The sequence below is a fragment of the Epinephelus fuscoguttatus genome, linkage group LG3 (assembly GCF_011397635.1).
Source record: "Epinephelus fuscoguttatus linkage group LG3, E.fuscoguttatus.final_Chr_v1".
Taxonomy (NCBI): Eukaryota; Metazoa; Chordata; class Actinopteri; order Perciformes; family Serranidae; genus Epinephelus; species Epinephelus fuscoguttatus.
This window is the reverse complement of record NC_064754.1, coordinates 23,220,174-23,242,855: the sequence shown is the minus strand read 5'-3', so window position 1 is coordinate 23,242,855 and position 22,682 is coordinate 23,220,174. Positions and strand designations below refer to the sequence as shown.

General features: G+C 39.6%; 1 protein-coding gene across 4 annotated transcripts in view; it reads right to left on the bottom strand.

The window, feature by feature from the left end:
• The window catches only part of arhgap10 (Rho GTPase activating protein 10), a 60,502-nt gene that overhangs the window by 36,318 nt on the left and 1,502 nt on the right, over positions 1–22,682 (bottom strand). For all 4 annotated transcript variants that reach the window (XM_049571231.1, XM_049571230.1, XM_049571229.1 and 1 more), the window contains exons 2-7: positions 5,393–5,488; positions 5,057–5,118; positions 2,464–2,535; positions 2,127–2,228; positions 596–706; positions 305–409 (exon numbers count right to left, since the gene is read on the bottom strand). In XM_049571231.1, coding sequence (XP_049427188.1) covers positions 305–409; positions 596–706; positions 2,127–2,228; positions 2,464–2,535; positions 5,057–5,118; positions 5,393–5,488 — 548 coding nt within the window. The remainder of the gene's footprint in view (positions 1–304; positions 410–595; positions 707–2,126; positions 2,229–2,463; positions 2,536–5,056; positions 5,119–5,392; positions 5,489–22,682) is intronic.

The following is a 22,682-nucleotide window of genomic DNA, read 5'->3' as shown; positions in this document are numbered from 1 at the left end:
TAATAAAGTTAGTTTCATAAACTACTGTCCCTGCCGGTAGGTGGTGCTTGGTACTTCCATCAACTGTATCCGAAATAGCAGCCAGGTCACAAACTTTCTCATTTTACAGTTAAACAGTACACTACAATATGTTTCAGATAACTTATGAGGCAAAAAAAATAGGTAATACAGTTCCTCACGCTCAGAACTTTTCTACTCACTGGGGATAAAAAGAACACACATTGCATACATACAAATGTTGTCATGGTAAGAATCATCCTTATCCACATTTTAAATAAAATAATCAAACATTAATACTTCTTACATTCTGAATATTGATCTGCAGTGCTCTTTTATAATGGTCAAAGTCCTTGGCGAGCTCGAAGCCCTGGTGGTAAAAGGTGAAGACGGTCTGAAAGAAGGCCAGCATCTAAAAAGATCACAGCACAGGAAGACACAGAGATGTTAATCTAAAGAGTCTACAGCTGAAACTGAAACTCATAACAACATCATGCATCACTTGACCCCATGTGACACCTTATATTGCCCTTTGCTTTTGTTAATATGACCAATATGCCACGTCAGTGCTGCCAAGCCACTGAGGTGAGTCACTCACCGGCTCCACACACTCAAACTTCTTTCTCTCTTGGATTTCCTGCAGTTTGCACACATAGTCCAGTGACTCCTCCTGAAAGTGCTGCCTCATGGTTTCCACCTGGATGTCTGCCTGTGGAGGTGGAGAACACACACCTTGATGATTATAGAGACGGACGGACGCATGGAAGCAGAGCAGAAACATTTTGATCCCTCTGATGCAGTGTAATTTGAGGTTTTTCTTTATATGGCATCATATTCTTACACAGGGGATACTGACGTTGGTTAGTGCTCCATCAAAAACTGATGATTTTCAAATCAAGTTAATTTATATATCCCAAAATAACAAGTTTGTCTCAAAGGGCTGTAAAATCCGAACAACATACAACCCTCTCTACACTGTCAAACCCTAAGGAAGTACAACAGAGGAGGGATTCCTCTTCTGAGATTACAAGTATTGACAGATGACCCACTTAAACTTAAACCTATGGGCAGCTTGAGTTTCTAGTTAATAAACAGCGACCTTCATGTTTTTGGACAGTGGGAAGGAACCAGAGTAACCAGAGGGGAAATTTAAACACAGATAAAGAAAAAAAGCCGCAGCCAGCCAGCCGGCCGGGGGAGACTTGTTTCCTTTTCACTGTGAGGCGACAACACTAACCACTGTGTGCCCCAGAATTACAGCTAGAACTAACACTATAGTAACACTATAAACACAGTATATATATACATTAGTGAACCAACATTTGCAATGTAACACAATTAAAGCATCTTTAAGCGTGACACGTGATATATCTTTTTAATACAGTAAGATTACTGACTAACATCCTTGCCTACTAAATGTCAGCTACTGATAAGTAACATTTATTTTGTCAACTTTGAAATGAGTAAAATCTAAGCTCACATGCTGCTTTTCATTACACATGCAACTGTTCACTGAGTGGGCTTAAAAAACTGATGCAGTGTTGACTCATGACTCTTATGGCTGTGAAGGAATCAGTGGGTCTATTTATTCAAGTCTGATAGAAATCAGTGTTGGTACCACAGACCCTTGTATCAAAAAGAATCGCAGAGAACAGAACAGCCTGCAGTCATAATGTCAACAACTTCAAGTGTCCTCTCTGGTTGGTGTATACAACATATGGGTAAGCCTTAAATGGCTACATGGCATTGCAAAGCCAAGAAGACAGAAACCTTGTTCAGTGTTGCTAAATTCTCCACAATCTAAAATGTCCATGTCACACTACTGTAACACATCCCCCAAACTGCAGCAACCGGGTTTGACCTTGGTCGTACAGTACAAGTGAGCACACATTTCCTTTCCAAACAAGCCAGGAAAACTGTTGCTGCGAGGCATGTCAGTGGAAACTCACATGGTCCAACAGGCTTTGCAGCAAAGGCTCTTCCCCCACGACACCAACGGCAGAAAAAAAAACCCAAAACAGGGAATCTCAACACAAGCAAAATACCCTTTTCCATCCGTTTCGCTGTCATCACAAATTGCTACTCTGCATGTCACATATCTGTTGGGAAGTTCAGGCGAGGATAAATACCTCTTGTAGCTGTGGCTCTTTCTTCTTTGCTGACATGTTCAGAAGCTTTTCCAGGGAGCTGTAGTATTTCTCTGTTTCTTTCTCATACTTCTTTCTTTCCGCCTTCAGAGGGTATGGTGAAAGGAGCGGAAACATAAGGAGAACAAGATACTAGATTATTCTGGGGACAATGGAATCAAAGCCATGTGCAGTGTGTGTAGTGCAATTCATATGCCATTAGCAGTCAGCTGTAAGATATGGATTTTTTAACAATCATTAGGGTGCACTAAGCATACAGGCAGATCAACTAAGAGCTGCTACACATAGTAGGGAGAGGAAATAAAGTATCATACGTTACCCTTACTATACCAAGATGATCTTTCCTGAACTTCTCCAAAGGTTTCATTAAGGTTTCTGTGATGTTTCTCATCTAGACAGAAGCCAGAACAAGGCTTTCATTACTGCTCAACTCACTGACAAACCCCATTGACATTTCATATGACACAACATTTTCCAGTATTGAGTGACTCCAGTGAAGAGTGGCCGCTGGTACTAAATTACATAACTCACATGACATAACTATTATTCTAAATGTATCTCTGTCTTCCAATAATGAGCTCATAAAGTCAGTGTATTTTTCCTCATTCCTCCAGCTTCTACTATGTTGGCTGCAGGACGTGTCTGTGCCTGCATGCCCATCCTCCTCCTTTTCCTCACTTTGCACTGTGATGTCATCCCACTGTGCTGAGCAGCGTTGAGCCAAGCTGAGTGTTTACCATTATGGTCTCAGCCAGGCGCTAAAACAGTCATCTCAGTCAGCTACTGATGATGGGCCCACTCCCTAACCTCAGACACTACAGACAGACATTACAACTCAATGGCTCTTCAATAGAAAGTCGCAGACGGAACGTTATGCGTCCCTGTCCAAAGAAGAGGGATTTTTTTTTTAATATGTTTTTATTGTGAATCTATTTTTTTTTTTAAAAACTGGCCATGAAGCCTACTGCTTAAATTAAAATAAGTCTTCAAATGAGGAACTTTGACAAGTATATCTATTATATAATATTCAGAGGTCACAAACAAATTACAGGACCAGATGGCGCATCATCTCTGTACCAAGGTTATTATAGTTCATTTAAAATAAACTAAAAACTGAAACTATGTGGGGGAAAAGCCCTTTGGTTAACAGGAATAAAGATAAGAACTAGACTTCAGAAAAAACAACAACTACCAACTGAAAAAATATTGTCTATCAACAAAACTAACTAAAATAAAATAAAAATAATAAAAATAATTGTGAAAATTTTGAACAGCAGGAGAAATTACTTTGTTTATCATAATTTATGCTTTGCTTTGTAAACTGCTGTCGAAAAAAAAAAAAAAAATTTAAAAAAATTATAAAAAATCCAAGAAAAAAATGTGTCAAAATAGGAAGTAAGAGGAGGCATTATTGCATGTTTATTGAGCCTGGTCATATTTAAAACTGCAATAATCATGTTTAAAGCAATGAATAATTTACTTCCAGGCAACATTAAAAAAATATTTTGTGACAGGGGGGTGGGTTACAATTTAAGAGCAGAATTTAATTTTAAAAAACACTGTCTTCATACAACTAAGAGGAGTCTGTGTATTGTGTAAATTAATTTAAAAAATATATATTTTTGGCAGATATACAAATGAGGAAAAGCTGTGTTAGAGGAGAGCATGTTTATTTTGTAACACTTGTTGGTGGACTGTAAATAATCTGGGTTTATTACTTATTTATTTAATTGGTGGTAAATAGACTGGGGATACTTGTATATTATTTGTAAACATATTTGGGAATTTGCTGAAATAATATATGGGGTAAAAGAAGAAATGTAAGAAAAGGGTGGGGACATGTAAGTTTAACTTCTACCTACTCCTTTTCAGACACTGTTATCTTGTTTTTTCATTGTGTTTTTTTTTATTTATTTTGGTTTGAAATAAAGTTATTCATTCAATCAGACAGGGATGTCTACATGACTTTGAATCAACTGCCTTCACAAAGTGTTTTGTTTGTATTGTAATACCTATTTTTAACTTCTTAAATCTTGCCCCTGACATATATTCCCCCTGTAAAAATAATTTAAAAAAAAAAACTAAAACTAAAACTTATATTTAAACTAAAAAAGCAAAACTTAAAATAAAGATTTTTAAACAATAAAAAATAAACTGAAACGAGCACACTCACGCTGGAAAGTAAACTGAAATAAAAACAAAAACTAAAATCAAAATCAATCCCAATAAAAAAAATACATAACTTTATCACCTCTGTCTTATTACATAATTGTGCGTAGTAGAGTGACACTTTTAATACTTGACAATAGCAGTTTATAAACCACTGCTATTGTCAAGTATTACAATAGCAGTTTATAAACCACTGTCCTTTTGTGGTTTATATATGAGCAACTTTAATGACGCAGCCTGATGTAGAAGCTAGTTTTATGGTGGTGTCTCATAATGGGCTGTATTGTTGCGGACCTTGCTGCCAGTAGTAGCTTATGTGAATCTGTCTTGGTATTTAAAGCCTGGCTGTAATAAATTGGATCCCATCCTCTCTACAGCCACTCCCAGGCAGGTGCTGTGGCAGTGACCCTTAGACAGGCACGTGGGCAGGAACTGTGTGAACACTATCAATACGTATCCACCCACTAGGGAGCTGGTTTGCTCTGCCTGCTGGATGCTGTGGCCACACTGTACGTTGGAGAAAATTATATTATGAGTGCCTGTCTGGATCTCTGGTGGATGACAGAGTCGGACATTAATAGATGCAAGCACCAAATATGGGCAGCGAAAGGTGTAGGCTGGTTGGAAATGCACACGGTGCACCGTACAAAGTTAAACAAGTCAAGTACAATACACCACACGGACACACAGACACACAGGTATTTCCCCTGGGTTTTAAGCAGGTTCTGACTGGTTGTTCTCACCATCAGCTCTCTTTGGTCTTCGAGGTTCTTGAGGAATGAGGAGAACTCTTGCAAAGACTCATCTGAAGAAAAAAAATCAAACACAGTAATAAATGCAATCAGTCTGCCTCTCTCACACACACACGCACGCACGCACGCATGCACGCACGCACGCACGCACAGCCTGAAAACATGATGATTAACAGCTGTTCCCACCACAGGTGCACACACCAAAAGCTGCTCTCAAATGACTGGTGGAGAAAGAACCATAAACAAACATTTACAGTGCGTGTCTGCGTGGTGGCAACAAAATTAGTGGTTAGTTTCCATCATGTGAGGAGACAAACCCACACTTACCAATACATCGTTCATCATCAGTCTTTGCATCACCGATGTACTCAAACTGAAACTCGCCCAGGCACTGTGCAAACTTTCGCTGTGCCATCCCAAGCTCTGAAAGAAAGTTTCAAATATAGAAACCATTAAAAAAAAGTGCATTTAAAAGGAGGCAGAATGCTGAATATGATTATACTGTGTGTTTTTCAGATCTACAAGTTTAACTGTCCTGACGAAACATTTGGAAAAATGTTACACAATATAAGCCATCATGAAAAGAAGATCTGTTTGATGCATCACGCAGAGTTAACCACTTTGCAAACATCCTGTTTGTCTACAGCCTGCTACATCCTGTTGCACCTCAAACCCTAGCACACCAGGAGGGCAGGTACCACAGGTTCGCACATGCCAAAATATAGAGCAAACTATATTTAGTCATCTAACACTGAATCATGTGTGTGCCGATCATAGCTTGCACAAATAAAGAGCGAGGAAACAGTATGACACCAATGTGCAACCGGAATGCTGGGTAGCCACAGAGACAAGCTGATAGTAAACCCACAAGTTGTTCAGTACACGCAAAGTATCATATCAGTTTCTAGTTTTCAAGATATATGACAGTGTTAAGCTTTTTCAGCTGAAGAAACGGTTATGAAAGATAATGTCAGTCACTTTAAAAGCTGCGGTTGGTAACTCTTAGAAGAGAGAAAAAAAAAAACGGATCGTATGTGCTTTAACTGGCACTATATTCACACAGCAATAAGTGAGACAGATCATCTGCCTACTCTATTGTCTTGTAGCGCTTCTAAGGGCATTACCACACATGAATGAAAGCAACCTGTCAAAGCCAAGGAGTCTCTAACACAGCTGTCAATCATGTCAATCACTGCCCGTGAACTCCAATCAAACTGTCAAACCAGGCATTTGAGGCGAGAAATAGGAAACGCAGTTACAGGATCTTGATTCATATTTGATCAGGGCTGCCGAGTTTGACACTTTGACTGCACACAAACAGTGACTGACATGATTGACAGCTGCATTAGAGACTCCTCGGCTCTGATTGGAAGTTTGAGGTTGCAGGAGGGACTCTTTATTTCTCAAAGTCTATCTGTGTCATGTATTTCTTTAAGAATATAGTGACAGTTTCAGCAAATATGACAAAGTTAGTTTCATAAAAGTTACCGTTAGTCATTGCTTACATTAAACCAGCATTATAGCAACGACAAAAATGGTTAGTATGGGCTTTTTTTAATTAAAGTCTATTCTCATTTGGTTAAAAGTGCAAAGTCCTTTGTACTGCAGGTGTAATATGTAACTACATTGTGCAAATGTACATATATGGCACTGATGACTTATAAAACATGCAAACTTAATGTCAGTAAATCTCATATTACAATGTACTGCCCAGCCCTAATAATCTAAAACAGCATTAATATTTCATTAATCAAGGAAAATGCTGAGCAATATAACAAATACATACACCCATCCTGCTCTTACAATTTCTTATGAGACTGGCACAAGAACAATTAACAATAATCTTGTTGCTGCTGCATTAAATCTGCATTAAAACAATTTTAAGATATGAGAGGTGGATAAATGCAGTTTAAATCCCCCCCTCCATTACACCCCTGCACATCAGTTAACACAGCAAACCAAATCTATTTCCAAACAGTGAAGAGATTCCCCGAGGTGGGATCTCTGACCCATGGTAGTCCCCTCGGGAAGCATGACAGAATGCAGCGAGGGTATTTTAAGACCGGAGCTGTGAGCAGTATGCTGAGAGGAGCAGTGTCATTAGATTTGGCAGATAGTTGGGACTCTATAGGGAACAATCAACTGAGCTTCACCACTGACTAGAGCTGTGACTGCCAAGCATCTGTAACTGCTACAAAAGCACTCGAGAGCTGGCCGGAATGTGGAGCTGCAACTAATGATTATTTTTGACTGACTCACATTTTGACTGACTCATTTCAGAAAATATTCTAAATTGTCTTTTTTTTTCTGGTGTAAAAACTGCTAATTATACTGAGAAATATCCATCATTATTTTCCAGAGCCAAAATGTTTTCAAAATGCTAATTATGTCTGACCAACAAAGCTATGTGACAAAGGAAAATACTTCAGTGGTAGGCTAAATACAGAGTATTGCTCTTTCATTGTTGCAGTTCACAACCTCTTTAAAATAATCGAATCTCACTGCAGGGTTCCCGCAAATTTTCACGGTCAAAACTACAAAAAATTTCCATGACTTTTTAAGGACCCATAATAAAGTTTCCATTTCACAAAACCACGCGCTTCACTGTGTCTGTGGCACTTGCCTGATGGGTTTCGGCACTTTTCTACACACACACACACACACACACACACGCAGCAGAGTCTCACTTTACATAACAAACATCGCTGCACTATGTCACATATACATGTAACCTTTCTTAAAGGGGAAGGCCTGGTCAATATTTGTCATGGAATATGAGAACAGTGCGAGTTTTCCTTTCTTATCAAGCAGCAAATAAGTTGTTTATGTTGATTTGTCTCACTTGACATTACACTTCCTGCAATGCGACGATTGCGCAACACAATGTTGATGCTTAAACAATATATTGTGTCCTAATCGGCATATTAAAGCTACATTATGTCAACGGCTATCTTACAGGAAATACACTTGCAGTTATGTTACAATGTATGAAAGGTTATCCCCGGAAAATTACCGTAGCAATTAATTTCATTATGCACAACAAAATTCCATGACTTTTCCAAAACTTTCAATGATCTTTACTAATACCATGACTTTTTCAGGCCTGGAAAACAAGATTTTCCACAACCATTGCACCACAGGAACCCTGTCATTGGTTAACAGGGCTGCAACTAACGATTATTTTAATCTGTTGATTATTTCTTCAATTAGTCAACTAATCATTTTATCAATAAATGTGTAAAAATGTTGAAAAATGTCGGCCTGTCTCTCCCAAACCCCAAAATTATGTCATCTAATGTCTTGTTTCGTACTCACGCCAGTGTAAAGCTGCCAATATTTGAACATAAGAAGCTGCAATAAGAGTATTTTGGGGTACTTTTATAGTACTTTCTATGAATGACTCAAACCGATCAGTCGACTACTAAAATAGTCACCGATTATTTTTTATAGTCGATTAGTCATCGATAGATAAAAGTAAAATGTCATGATAATAAGAATGATTACAAGAACATACATAGATAGTTAAAGGTAGTGTCTGGAGGATTTTCCAGATAATGTTTGTAAACACACATTCAAATTTGGCCCCTCCTATCAGACTCAACTCTCCTGGGTGTACGGAGCCCGGAGGTATGGAAGAAGGCTTCACAGAAGAGGTTCAGGCAAGGTTCGCGCTGGTGCACGCTCGGGCACGGCACCTGCGCTCTCTCATTGGCTGGGGAAATCTCCGCCCAGAACCGGTCTGAGCTCACAAAAGCATCAAAATACCGTTAAAGGGCAGGAGCTCTGCAAACAGAGTCACTACCACACATGAGTAGAAGTCTATAGGTGATGATTAAGCAGGATTTCATTTGTATATGTCTATATTTTGTTTACTTTGAAAATCCTCCAGATCCTACCTTTAAAAAGAAGTCAGTTTTAAATTCATTTATTTGAGCTGTTTGCTATGTCTCTTTAATTTCTATCTATGGCTAACCTGCTACATATACACTCCAGGTCCTCTGAGCAGTGTGTGTGTGTACACATGCTATGGATTAAATCTACAGCAGGGCCCAAAGCCCAAACATGTGAGAGGTGTTGGACAATGTCTGCCTGAGCCTGGCACAAAGGGCATAGCTTCTGCCTCGACAATTTATTTCAAACAGTTTGAAATCCACTGCTGGTTGCTCTTCAGCTCAGTCTCAAATCTTTACGATCCCAAAACACACAAGGAAATGTGGGGCGACCAAACACCTGCGGTTGATTCCTTTGACCAATTTGTATAAATCGTCAAACTGCAGGAAGCTAAGGGATACAGAGCAGACAATGGGACAGCTTGTGTATTGCAGTATTTACAATTGTTTGTTCTTTGAGTGGGTCTTAATATAGCACTTGGAGGAAATGTTCTTTCTTTACTTGTGGGTGAAGTAATTGTTGTGTTTAAGAAATTAAAAGTTTAAACAGCAAAAAGAAATGAGCACACAAAACGCAGGCTGAGTCACGAGTAAAATTACAAATCAGATACAGCTTTTAATCCACAGGAATGTCGCAAATATACTCTAATGACAGTGGGCAAAACAAAAGGATTCATAATTTGTTTATGGCTGCTAATAGCTCATTTCTTGGCTCATGTACTCCTGCAAGACACTGAGCAGGCCTAACTTTAGATCATTAATCAAGGCTGGAGTGGGTCTACATTTGTCTTTCCCTCAGAGACATGGTAAACAAAAACAGGCCACTGCACAAGCAACATTAAGAAACTCTGACAAACAATAGCAGCAGAACGTTGAGTCCTCCGTCCCAGGCACCTCTTTAAAGACAGTATTTTGGTGAGGTCAGAGGGGGAAGGAGTATTATGGGATGGCCTTACTAAAATCAACTTATAATCAGATGTGACTTACTGCGAGAATTCATTAGACTAGAATAGTTTAGAGTGGAAAAGTTATATTATAAACTCATGTCAGCCACACCAAATAAATTTGGAGCTCTTTCTACTAATACACCTCTGAATACATTAAAAGCTTTTCACTTTTTGGCTAACATGTTTCTGTCACAGAGGTGACTTCAAACTAGTGTAAACACAACCTGATGAACTGCTATGTGGGAGTATGTAAGTATGGGTTACGGGCATTATTTTCAAAATAAAGGTATGGCAAATATAAGCCTGTCAGGTCATTATTTTGGGAGCAAACACTTGCTATGCTGAACATGGCAATTTTCTTTAAAGTTACAGTAGAATCTAAGAGAAATCCAAGCCACACAGACAGACGGCTAAACTCCAGACCAGGGTGTGCAGGTCCATAAAAGGTGATTCTGGTCACTCTGGTGTAGACCATAGTCCTTAATTTGCAGCACATGGAATGACTGCAGACAGCACAAACAATCCTATATTGGTGTGGTCTATCACAAACTCTATAATTTGATATGCTCAGTAAGCAGCATAGAGGCAAGACATACTTTTCATTGGATCTAGCATCTTATACCTCTACTAGATTCAAACTGGCAGGCTTTATCTATGAATATACAACTTAGGGCCTACTGACGGAAGCAATGTGATCATAATTCAACACTGCTGGTGTTTTTTATTGTCCAACAGTCACACAATGTGGTAAGAGTGTTTTAAGGTGTGTTGTAAGTATACATTTTTTTATGAAACAGCATAGCTTTATCAGCATGGAAACAGGCCACTAATAGTATAGTCAAACAAATATACCTTTAATCATGTTAAATCCTGTATGAACCTCATTTCAAAGCTCACCACTCTAGCAAGATGTTCTAGCCGAGCAAACTAAAAACCTCTTCATCCCTGCTGACACAGCTGACTGCAAAAGCTGGTTCTGATAATGCCATTCTGGTTAGGGGAAGGTTTGAGATACATAATATTATTGGCGGCACTAATCAATTGTTTTAATTTCATCCACATTGGGTAAAATGTCCATACGTAACGTGAGAGGGGTGAGTACCATTTCAAAAATTATGATACCAGTAACCTTAAAGTGAAACCAATACCGGATTGAACTTAAGGTTATATTGGGATATGCAATACCGAACACATGGGAGGTCTTATACCTAAGCAACCTGACAAAAGAATCTGTTCAACGTAAGGATTAATCTAAATCCTTTCAGCAGCAATGATGAAGGCTATTACCAGGAAATGGCACAAAGAGGATCCTCCTTTTCTTAGTGACTGGAAAGACATTGTTGAGGAGATATATGACATGGAAAGACTCATTTACTGAGACTCCAAAAATCAGAATTCACAAAAAAATGGTCCAAATGAACTGAATATATGGCCCAGCGCAGAGACACCAAATCTCTTGATGGTCATGGCAAACATGTGTTTCAGGTGACCACTAGGATAAGTACAGTAACGCCTTATGTGTAATTTACCTCAGTGACACGCCACTTTTGTTTTTATGTTTGTTCTGTGATAACAAATTACAAAAAAGCAATACAATTCAAGTTAAAAAAAGTGATACCAATAACAATACAGTATTTAATTTGATACCCATCATGTGGATGGAGTAACGTGTAGCATAGCCATAACTTTGAATGTTTTGATGGCATCTTGGCTGGCTAAATGTGTGCGCAACTTCTACACACTAAAGACTGTTTGGGTTGTAGCTGCTGCTGTGGGAATGTGAGCTCCGTGTAGTAGACAGTTGTGAGGTCCACCTGGCTGCACGCACACAGTGACAGGGCTAACTGTTAACATCACACAGCTAACGGTTATTAATGGGTTTTACAACAGAGTTATCTGAGATGCTAGCTGTTGCTGCTGTGTTAGCTTGTGCTAACCACGCAGAAGTTGAACCGACTGTTCCCCGGGAGGAGAACAGCTACGGAGATGGCTGCAACAGAAAGTTTCCTGATCCTGCAGACAGTCAGGACGGTCTGGGATCAGACCCCCAGTGCAAAAAGGATCAAGGGTATTATTTGACTGGAGACGTTCTGATACAACTTGGTACTGGGTTATTTTGGTTGATACCTTCAAGAGGGTCCAAACTTTTTTTGAATGGGGGCCAGATTAGATAATGTGAAAATACCTGGGGGTCAAATGCTTCTCGCATCAAAAACAAAATCCCCCACAAATGAGGCAAGCATGACCGTTTCATCTTTCACTGAGAAAGTATTTCTAACTTTTTCTTTTTAACTTTTCACTGCTCCTGAAAGTGGCGGCCTTTGCTAACGACTTTACGCTTCTTTGCTGTGGCCATGTCTGCTACCTTGCAGTGAATGTCTGCTGTCAGGTAACCATTTGTTCTCTTGTTTACTGTTTGTTTATGAAAACACAATAGTTACAGCTGTGTAGTTCCTATTACTAACTGCATGAACGTCCTGCCATCGTGAGGTAAACAGAAATAATGCAAAGTGAACTTGTTTGATGAACAAATATTGTGTGGTGGGCCACATATAGAATACTCTGAGCAACAAAACAGGGCACATTTAAATTGTTCCGTGGGCCACGATTGGCCCCAGGTCCAGAATTTGTACGTGGCTGGCTGCTTTAAAAGGTATCATGTAGCAATACTCAGCCCTATCAATTGTAGTGACACTCTCACAAACAGGTATCACCAGTTAAGCTTAGCGTCTTTCGGCACATTATTTGGCATGACACGCTGCTGAAAATTATATGTAAATATTGTGTTTATAGGTTGTTCCACTACCCCCGAGAGGCTAAAAAAAAAAAAAGGCACTACCACTAACATCCCTGAATCATTTTTATGTTGGGACTGGATGTTCCTTCCTCAGCCCTTGGTGCCTTTCAATTTACAATTCAACTCAAAGCTAGGCTCCTTGCTGTTTTCCATCACTATACCCCATCATAGTGACATCATTTTGGAAATATAACATTTACTTTGATTGTTGTAACACAATAGTCCTTGTTTGACCTTGTACTGACCCTCATATCCAGGCTTGAAACTAAGAGTGACCAGGTTCCTGCAGTCGGCGGCTCTCTGTGCTTTGAAGCAGTCTGCCAGAGGAACGTGGGGAAGATGAGTCTGTCATTTTTTAAATCCCTGCTTTCAACCTTTTATAGAAAAGCAATTTTAGAGGTTGTATATCGTTTTATTTCATCCTCATACCACGTCTCTACTACTCATGCCTTTTCTAGTGATTTTGGTTCTGCTTTGTTTGGCTTTGTTTGCAGTACTTTTTTCACTTGTACATATTTTCCACCTGCACGCCGTAAAAGAATGAAGCTTCAGCTACAACAGGTGTTTATGTTATAAATAGCAAGCACATGTTGTTGTTGATATTGGTAGCAGTAGTGTGTGGAGTCCTGTAACGAGTTATATTGTGAAATGAAGCATTGAAAACACACATCATAACTTAAACCTGAATTCTCACCCTCTCTAATGGGTGATCAGTGACCCTTATGGAGTCGCTGTTGGTCAACTGCAGCGCTCAAATGATCTCAAAACACACATGAATGTAGAGTGGAAAGTTCAGCTGCTCTCCCACATAGTAAAAACATGTTTTGTCAACATTACACTGAACCTTGACACACCTTAACAAAGCCTCGCCACACTGTATCGTGTCTGACGCGAAGTCAGAGCGGTGTCCAATGTCACTGCATTGTAAAAGATAATGAAGAGCTGATGGGATGATGACAGTAAAAATCAATGCAATTCGAGCGTTCTTCGAGGTGTGATAAGAGCTCTTTTTACTGCCCCATTGCAGAACATCATAAATGCAGGAATTTAATAGGGTTGTTGAATGTTGCAGCGCTTTGGCATCTCTTTATGATGTACACACCAACTCATACTTTGCTTTCAATTAAATGTGTTGGCCTCTTTTATTATCCAGAGATAAATCTTCAGTGAATTTGAGTCATGTACATTTTAGTGTTGCATTTATTAGAATATTAAGAGTATCTTTTTTCCCCAGCAAAGACAGCATCAAGGCTCAGGTCACTGTGGACAATTAGTGTGTACTCCAAGAACAGTGATGTCAATAGATAGATTTGCAAGCCCTTTATTGGAGCCATATGTGAGCATGGTGCACAGATCACACCCATCCACAATCTGATTACACAGGCTGCATGCATGTTTAACTCAGCGCAGGGTGGACAGCTAATATGAGGATATACGAGGCCAAGCTGTGTGGACGTGATTACATAAAACATGAAGAATGAATGTTATCCAGTTACATGAAGCTCCAGAGTTAATCGACAGCAGGCAACATCGAGAGGAGGAAAAAACAGCGGCAGCATTCGGGTCCCTGTGCAGTGTCAATTGAAGTTAAAACAGCATAGATCAACTGGATACAATCAGCGGAGCAATAAACAAAAGTGTCAGATGAGAGGTCTGCATAACAGATTGAAATGATAGCTGCTGTCCTGGAGGAACGAACTATCACAGGATAGAAATACCACACACACTAGGGCACACAAGTCCAAGCCAAAGGCTTCTCCTGCTTTTTGCCTTTTAAAGCAAGGCATTTCAGAGCAAACCTGGGAACTGTCAAACTTGGCTAGTTTCTCTGCAGAAAGCCAGAGACCCCAGTCTACTGGCTTCAGCGTGTGAGTCATGCAGACCCCACCTTACATATATCTGACGTTACGGGCCAGATTGTTCTGTAATAGGAAAAACATGGGGGAAAAAAAGCCTAAATTGTGACATAAACAGTAATGCCGCTGTTCAGAGGAGGTGGGAAGGAAAACAAAGATGACACAATGGGGAGGGGACTGAATCAAAGGGCTCTGGTTTTTATGGAGCACCACAGTCCAAAGCAGAAGTGGCTTTGTTGTAACCACTGTCACTATGACCACTGTCACAACCAGACAGCAACAGATCAGCAAGAAATCACATATGTGGATAAACTTCCTAGTTTTAATTATGATTTTTTAAATGTCCACCGTTGAGTTAAGATTATTTTGTCATGCATGGTAGTACAAAGGTTAATAATAAGCGTCCAACTTAAACTTTTTAACAATTTTATATCAACATGTTATGTTTTTATGTTTTTTATTTTATGTTTTATGTTCAACATATTTTATATCAACCAATCATCAACCATCAAACACTACGGTTCTTAGTGTTGTCGATTAATTTGTCAATTATTTTCTTGATTAATTGATACGCTTTTTGGTCTCTAAAAATGGCAATAAAATTTCCAAAAGCCCAAGAAAACATCCTCCAATGTCTTGTTTTGTCCACAACCCAAATATATTTAGTGTACTGTCATAAAGGAGTGAAGAAAATATTCACATTTAAGAAGCTGGAATCTGAGAATTTACTTGTTTTTTTCTTTAAAAAACTACTTGAACCAATTAACTGATTATCAGATTTAGTTGGCGACTAATTTAATAGCTGACAACTAATGGATTAATCAGTTAGGCTCTACTTCAGGGGTGTCAAACATATGGCCTGTGGGCCAGAACCATCCCGCTGAAGGGTCCAATTCGGCCCACTGGATGACTAGACTAACAGGTTTCAGGAGCAAGTTAAACAATGTGTTGCCCACATCATGTAAAATTCTGTGACAGAGTTTTTTCCACCCTGACCAGAACACAGCTCTCTGATATAACAATGAATGCTTACTGTGACCATGTTTAAAGATATTGAACAGACAAAACAGACAAAACAGACACTCATTAATATCTGCATGTGAACTGCAGGACGCTGATAGACATTTTTACTTTACGTCTTCCTCAGTTTCTAAAGCATGATGAACAATAAAGGTATGTGTGTCCCATAAAATAGTTTATTTCCTTTATTGATTCAGGAACAGACACAATTTCACCTTGAAAATCATAAATATGTTTGCATTTGACATTAAAATATAGTTTCCATTGTTATTTACACATAATTCTAGTTTCCAAAGTGTTTGATTCAGCTGTAATTTAAATAGGTAACTGCTTGAGATGACAATAGGACACAGGTTTTCCAACAAGGATTGGCTTGACACTCTGTCCATGTGTTTTCCAATTGGTTTAAAATGTACAGTTTTAGACTGTTTTTACTGTGAATCCTCCTGAGGTGAATTTGCCTCCTCTATGCTTACAACCTTAGGCTACTGTGACACTGGCCTTTTATATAACGTTTTATACTTGTCTGTCTCTTCCAACATTGTCCCACTGTTTCCTTAATTACAGTCATGCTCATATGATGAAGTAGTTATTGCCATATTACAATAAATATTATGCCTAATTATCTAAACTCGCTTTCTACTTACTGTAAGTCTTAAAGCAGGAAACTCAACATTGTATGTTCTGACTGCTGCTGCAAAAGTTTTCTCCAAAACAGACCAGAAAAGGTATGTATATGTCAAAGTTCGGCCACTGAAGATGACCACAGTGTATTGTCATTGGCGCCTGTTGCGGTGATGTTTGTTATGATTTCTACAGTCACATCAGATGTGCCACTTAGGTCAGAGCTTGCCTGGTCCAGGCCCTCAAACAGCAGCCAGCGTTTACATACTGTGCCTTTCCACAGTCCTTCCTGTTCCACTCTCCCATCTTTTCCAGTCCGAATCCCTGCTCCACACTCGCCTCCCACCTTTGCCCTCAACAGAGCCTGCCCACCCATCCCCTCCCACAACCTCTCTTGCCCCCAACTCCCTGCCCACAGAGCAGGCATTACTTCATTCATGACTTCCTGATCCTCAGAACAAGTCTGTAGGGTGAGGCTGTGCCAAGCACTATCCTGTCAATATTGACCAAGTGGCTGATGAAAGATATACAAGCATCTGCGTCTCCTATCCAAAAAGCTATCATGCAGTCAAAGGTGCTTCAAATAGTTCTCAACACTTTGCTTGCACCAAAAAAGGAGCCCAAAATGCATAGTTGTGCTATCAAGCATCATTTTTATAGTAGGTCTTATTCTCTCTGGAGTAAGAGATAAAAAAAAGCGTTCCTCCCACATGACTTCACGTCTTGTGCTAATGCGATTTTAATGAAAGATTGTGATGTGGCTCTTTGGCAGAGTCAGTAATGTGATTACAGAGAGCAGCAGTGAGCCAAAGCACACCATGGCAGGCTACTCTTAAACCTGTCTGCCAATGAGAAAAAAAAGACCTTCACATGGCTGGGTTTGTGGAATTGAGAGTGAAGAGAGAAAAAATATGTATTTTGCTTTATGAGCCAAATGGTCAACTCACCAGAGGAAGTCCAGCTGTGGAAGTGACAATGATTGACCCCCAGCAACTCTGTCCAACTTCACTTTTCTAATGATTGCAGCAATGACAAAACATCCAAGAAACACTATGACACTAATAAAGTGAAAGAAATTCAGGAATTGGGAGTTCATATTTCCTCCCACAAATGAGAAACCAATACAACTGCTAAGGACAACAGTGAACGGTGGTTAAGAGGGTACAGACAGGACACAGTTCCTGTGGAGGAAACCCTCCGAAACAGAAGCACATCTGCATGTTGCTCCTCTAGTTGGCACTTCCATGTCATGGCTCTCTGGCCCGGGGCCCCACTACAAGGTTTCCTCCCAGAACCAAGGACTTTCCGTCATGGGACATCCTCCCAGTCACTGACAGGCTGAGAAGGGAATGGGATGTGGAGTTCATCAATTGTCTTTTGGACAGTCCAAACAGCAGATCATTCTGAGGTCAAACATAAAGTAGAGCAGTTTGTCATACACCTTTTTAATCCACTGTGTTTACTATAAGTTGTAATCAAGACTGTCTGTCAGTGTTTACTACAGAACACTCGATCAACCATGTTAACGACACCACTGAGTGTTAGATATTATGGTGTGAATATCATACACAGAGCGGATTACACAGCTTAGCGTCCCCAAATCAACTCCACTCATCAAAAACAACTGTCTGAGCTTCAGAGCTGCAAACCACAAACAAGGCAGATTTAGGAGGAAAGAAAATTATGGGTGATTCTGCATGATTGCTATGACGAGGAGAACAAAACACAGGGTCACATTCTCATGAGACAAGATTATCAGAGTAATGGCTCAATACTAAGAGCAAGGATGGCACTGAGCTCTACCCACAGTGTGTAAACACACAACACTGTTACTTTAACACTTACTTAAAATTGAGCTTTAGCTATTATGTAACATACTATATGTACTGTAGTACTATATAACTACTATAAACATGACTACCACCACTGTGCCTAAACAATGTCTGAAAACAGAAGATAACAAAACAAGAAAACAGAAGACTGCAGAAATAGCCATTAAATTTGGTTTAAGAATCTTATTATTTATAGAAAATAATTAATACAAACTTTAATCCCTACAACGCCAGCCCACATTGCATTTGATTACCAGGGTAAAACCCTGCAATTAAAATCAAGACTTAGTCATTTGTAATAGAAATCAAAATTGAAAATTGTGATCATGATGTGAAAGGTGCAAGATTTCATCTGTTTTCTACATGTGGGACCACACGGGTTACACAAGTAACTCAGGCTGCAGCTAACAATTAGATTATCTTATTATTGTCAACTGTTTGGTCACATGTTCCTTGAGCCAAAGATGACTTATTTTTCTACTAACAACAAAAAACTCAAAAATATCAAGTTTACTACCATATAACACTAAAGGCCCAGACACACTACACCAAAAATAGCAGCAGCGTAATACAACTGTTGCTTCACCTCATGTCACCTGTGTCTCAGCCAAAAAGTTGCACATGAACATAACAAATAACTCTCCACACCAAATAACTCTCCACACCAGCGGATGGCAGTAGTCTGTATTCGTCATTCAAAAACGGAAACAGGAACACTAGTTGGCACACTAGTTGGCACGTAACAAACCAATCCAATGTTAAAAGAAAAAAGAATATTTACAGTACACCAGAGAACAACAACAAACAAAACATTTCTGCTAAAAAGCTCAATGGCTAAAGAAAAATAATCTTACCCTATGTAACAAGTTTGTTTTGATCTAACTCCCTCTTGACTTTAGCGGTTTGTTTACTTTCCTCACTTCTGTTTCTCTTCTTGTGCACTGAACTGAACTGCCAATCAGAGTGATTTTCATTCACTGATGGGCACCACTGTCTCCAATAGAGTTGTCACGATACTAAAATTTCAAACTCGATATCGATACCCAGGAAAATATTCAATACTCGATACCATTTTCGATACAGCAGCAAAAAATTAAGAGGCATGTCATTTTTTAAATAAAGATCAGAACAGTAACATCAATGATAACAACAAATAATCTCCCCAAAATAAATAACAACCAGAAACAAGACCTGTCCATACAAATGTATTTATCTACAGCCCTGTTTATTTTCTGTGCTTCTGGTGAATTGGCACCATGTTTTCGTTGCTGATCAAATAGAGTTGGTAGTTTAGGCTCAGGATGCTCCTTTTTCTACCTCGCTATGTGATCAGAGAACCAGGGGTTACGGGAGAAACCAAACGTTTTTTCAGCTTCAATCTGTGACTTTACAGTTAACATAACTTTTCAGACACACATAATTGTGTTGTCCTGTTAAACTAACATTGTCTATTAATGTTACAGACGGGCATGACTGATAAAGTTTTCTGCTTAGCTCCCACATTAACGTTAGAAGTTATATTTTAGTTTGATGCTGGCAACACCAGCTGCTCAGCTGCTAGTGAGGGGAGGGGCTGTACCTGCCGTCTGCAGAGTGCTGTGTTCACTTCACTAAATATTTCCAAAAAGCACTTTTTCCTTTATCATTTTTGACCAAAACTGGCTGCTCTGATCCTCCTGCAGCCGCGCTGGCCATATTACAGCAACAGAAATGTGTGCATGCATGCACAGCAACGACAACAAGCTGGGTTGCAGCGAGAGCTCTGTGCCTGCCAGACGCTGCCTGCACAGCGCATGTCCGTCGGACCCGTCGCGCGGTCCCGTGGCATGCACTGTTAGTATCGATACTTTTGTAAATTAGTATTGTATCCAGATACAGCATTTGAGTATCGATACTTTTCAGAGTATTGATACTTATGACAACCCTAGTCTCCAACACTGATTTAACATGCTAAATCATCTGGGGAAAAAAAGCTGGCAAGGGTCGATAAGGGCCAACGGTTGTGGGACACACCGCTTGCCTAACAGCGACTGTTGGCTTGGTGTGTCAGAGCCTTTAGAAAAGCAGGACATTTGAGATGCTAGAACCAGCAAATGCCTAGGCATTTTTCCTTCAAGCTCCCATATTATGCTCATTTTCAAGGTCATACTTTAAAGTTTCTACTAGAACATGTTTATAAACTGGAATGTAGAGCAATCAATAACCAAGCGGTATTCCAATAGCGAACCTTATCAAAATTCCAGCTCCAAAAATAGAAAATCAAAATGTGGCGGCAGACGCTTTAATCATGGCGGGCTGCCACATTTTGATTTTCTATAAATGAATGTGTGGGAAACCCTGCTGTCTGCCTGAATATACCTGTATTCAACCTCTGTCCAAATCACTCTGTTTTAGCGCCTATCTTTGTAAGCCCCCCCTCATAAATAAGCCAAGTCTGCTATGATTGGTCAGCAATTCTGGGTCTTCCACATCACACTAAAGCAGCAGTTTCTTACTTTTCATTGTATAGTCGTGACATCACAATTTCACTTAAGTCCTGACGGCTCGTTTTAAGGCACAGTTTCTGAATGCAGACTGTGTGCATTTCTCTGTGGATTGAGAGTTTTGATTTTTCCCAGTATTGATAGCACCTATACCTCCTTCATTTAAACACTTCTTACAATGTGGGACCTTATAAAATTACTTTGATCGATTATTAACAGTGAAGCAGATTAGTTTTCCACTGATTGACTTATTCTTTCAGCTCTACCTTCAATATGAACGTTACTCAAACATAAACAGTTGACAGCAGTTCAGCCCAGTTTGGATTTATCAGCCTCACCTTAAATTAAATATCAAAGGAGAAAAAACCCTTTGTAAATAGTGTTGTATTGTTTTTACTGACAACATCAAAAACAGCCAGGCCATGGGCATAAATATTTTATTATTTTCCTGTGGCATGTGGGTAATGTTTAAGTTGCTCTATAGAGTAAACACTTAATGGTTACAGTGATTAAACAATCTCAAAAACAGACATCTAGAAGAAGTCACATTTTCCAAAATGGTCTCCACTGGCTGAGCAAAATAAAATGAGAGCACTTCATAAATGTCAGTACATACGTACATGACCGTCAGTTCCTTCCTGAAATTTCAACTGACTTTGCACTACTCCCAGAGGAAGGGTATGACCACGGTTCCCTATTTCTTGCCATATTCTCAGAGGCAAGAGGCTATCATAGAACTAATGAGGGTTAACAGCCCTGATATCTGATACACGTCACTATGTTGTCATAAAAAAGTGACGTATACTTTAGCCACAGTCATTTAAGGCATGAAACACAAGACATGACATGCCCCCCCGAAACAGGATATCGCGGATCAATTTACACCACCATGGCAGAGCATCAGTATCAACTTATCTGTGGGCACCAGTGAATACCAGAGTTCACCATGGTGCTGTGTGGGAGTTCCCCTGGTAACTCCACGTGGCTGTAAAAAATGGGGCTCAAGACAGTGGCATGTAGTCTCCCGACTGTAAGTCAAAGCAGGTAAATGAAACATGAGTAGAAAGAAAGCATGAGGACAAGGTCAGGGTGCTTTTAAGTATGTTATTTAGGTAATACTGAACACATGGTATGATCATGTAGCTTCAAAACAACTGCCTTCCTCAGAGTTATACATAAACTAATCGATCTAAAGTTTACATATTTGAAAGAGTTAAAGTTTTGGGGGAATATTCACCATGATGAGAGAGGTCAGAGGAGAGCGGTGGCTAACAGGTACAACAACTATGCAAACAACAGTCCAGTACGACAGTAATTTACAGTACAGGAGGACAGTGTGACGCAGAGGGAGCTACAGCAGCTCATGTTAGCTGCTGTAAGAGCAAGACTGAATCTATAGCAGGGGTGACGTGCATAGACAGCCTGAATCCACAGATCCATCATGCCTGGTGTCAACAATGGAGTAGTTTCCCTGACACATGAGGCATTTAAATACTACTACTACTGCTTCATTTGGATACTTAAATATGTTGCAAACAGGTGCTGAATCCCTTCACGACCACAACTTCAGAATGAATATGCCTCAAGTGGAGAAATATTGTTGAACTCACCATGGCAATGCACATTTTTTAGATGTTTTTCAGGTGTTAGGTACAGAGAAATATGTTCTGGACCCTGGCCTGGAGCCTGATGAAGGATACAAGCTGAAATTCGATGGTCTGACAGAAGAATTGTTCTTACTACAAGTGTTGCTGTGACGATAACAGCTTTTAGCGGACGATATTATTGTGATATTATCGTCATTTTCAAACCATTTCTCTGTAAAATAAAATGCTTAAGTGTTGCACCTTAGTGTTATGATGGATGGGAAAACCCTGTTGTTTATTCCAGCATCACGTTGGTGACATTATTGTGGTAACAAATGTACATGTAAACACAGAGGCAACACTGCACGCTCTATGGACGTGACCTTGACAATATTTTGCTGGCCTCTTTAAGTCGATAACTAGGTATCGTGACAGGCCTGGTTGCTGGAGATTTTAACTCTTCAGTGCGAAACTGTTTCCAAACCATGTATGTGCTGATAAAAATCTGCTGCAAGAGTTTGGCACTGTGAGGTCAGCATTAACTAAGACTGTTATGCAAACTCGCCAGCACCTTGAAGACTT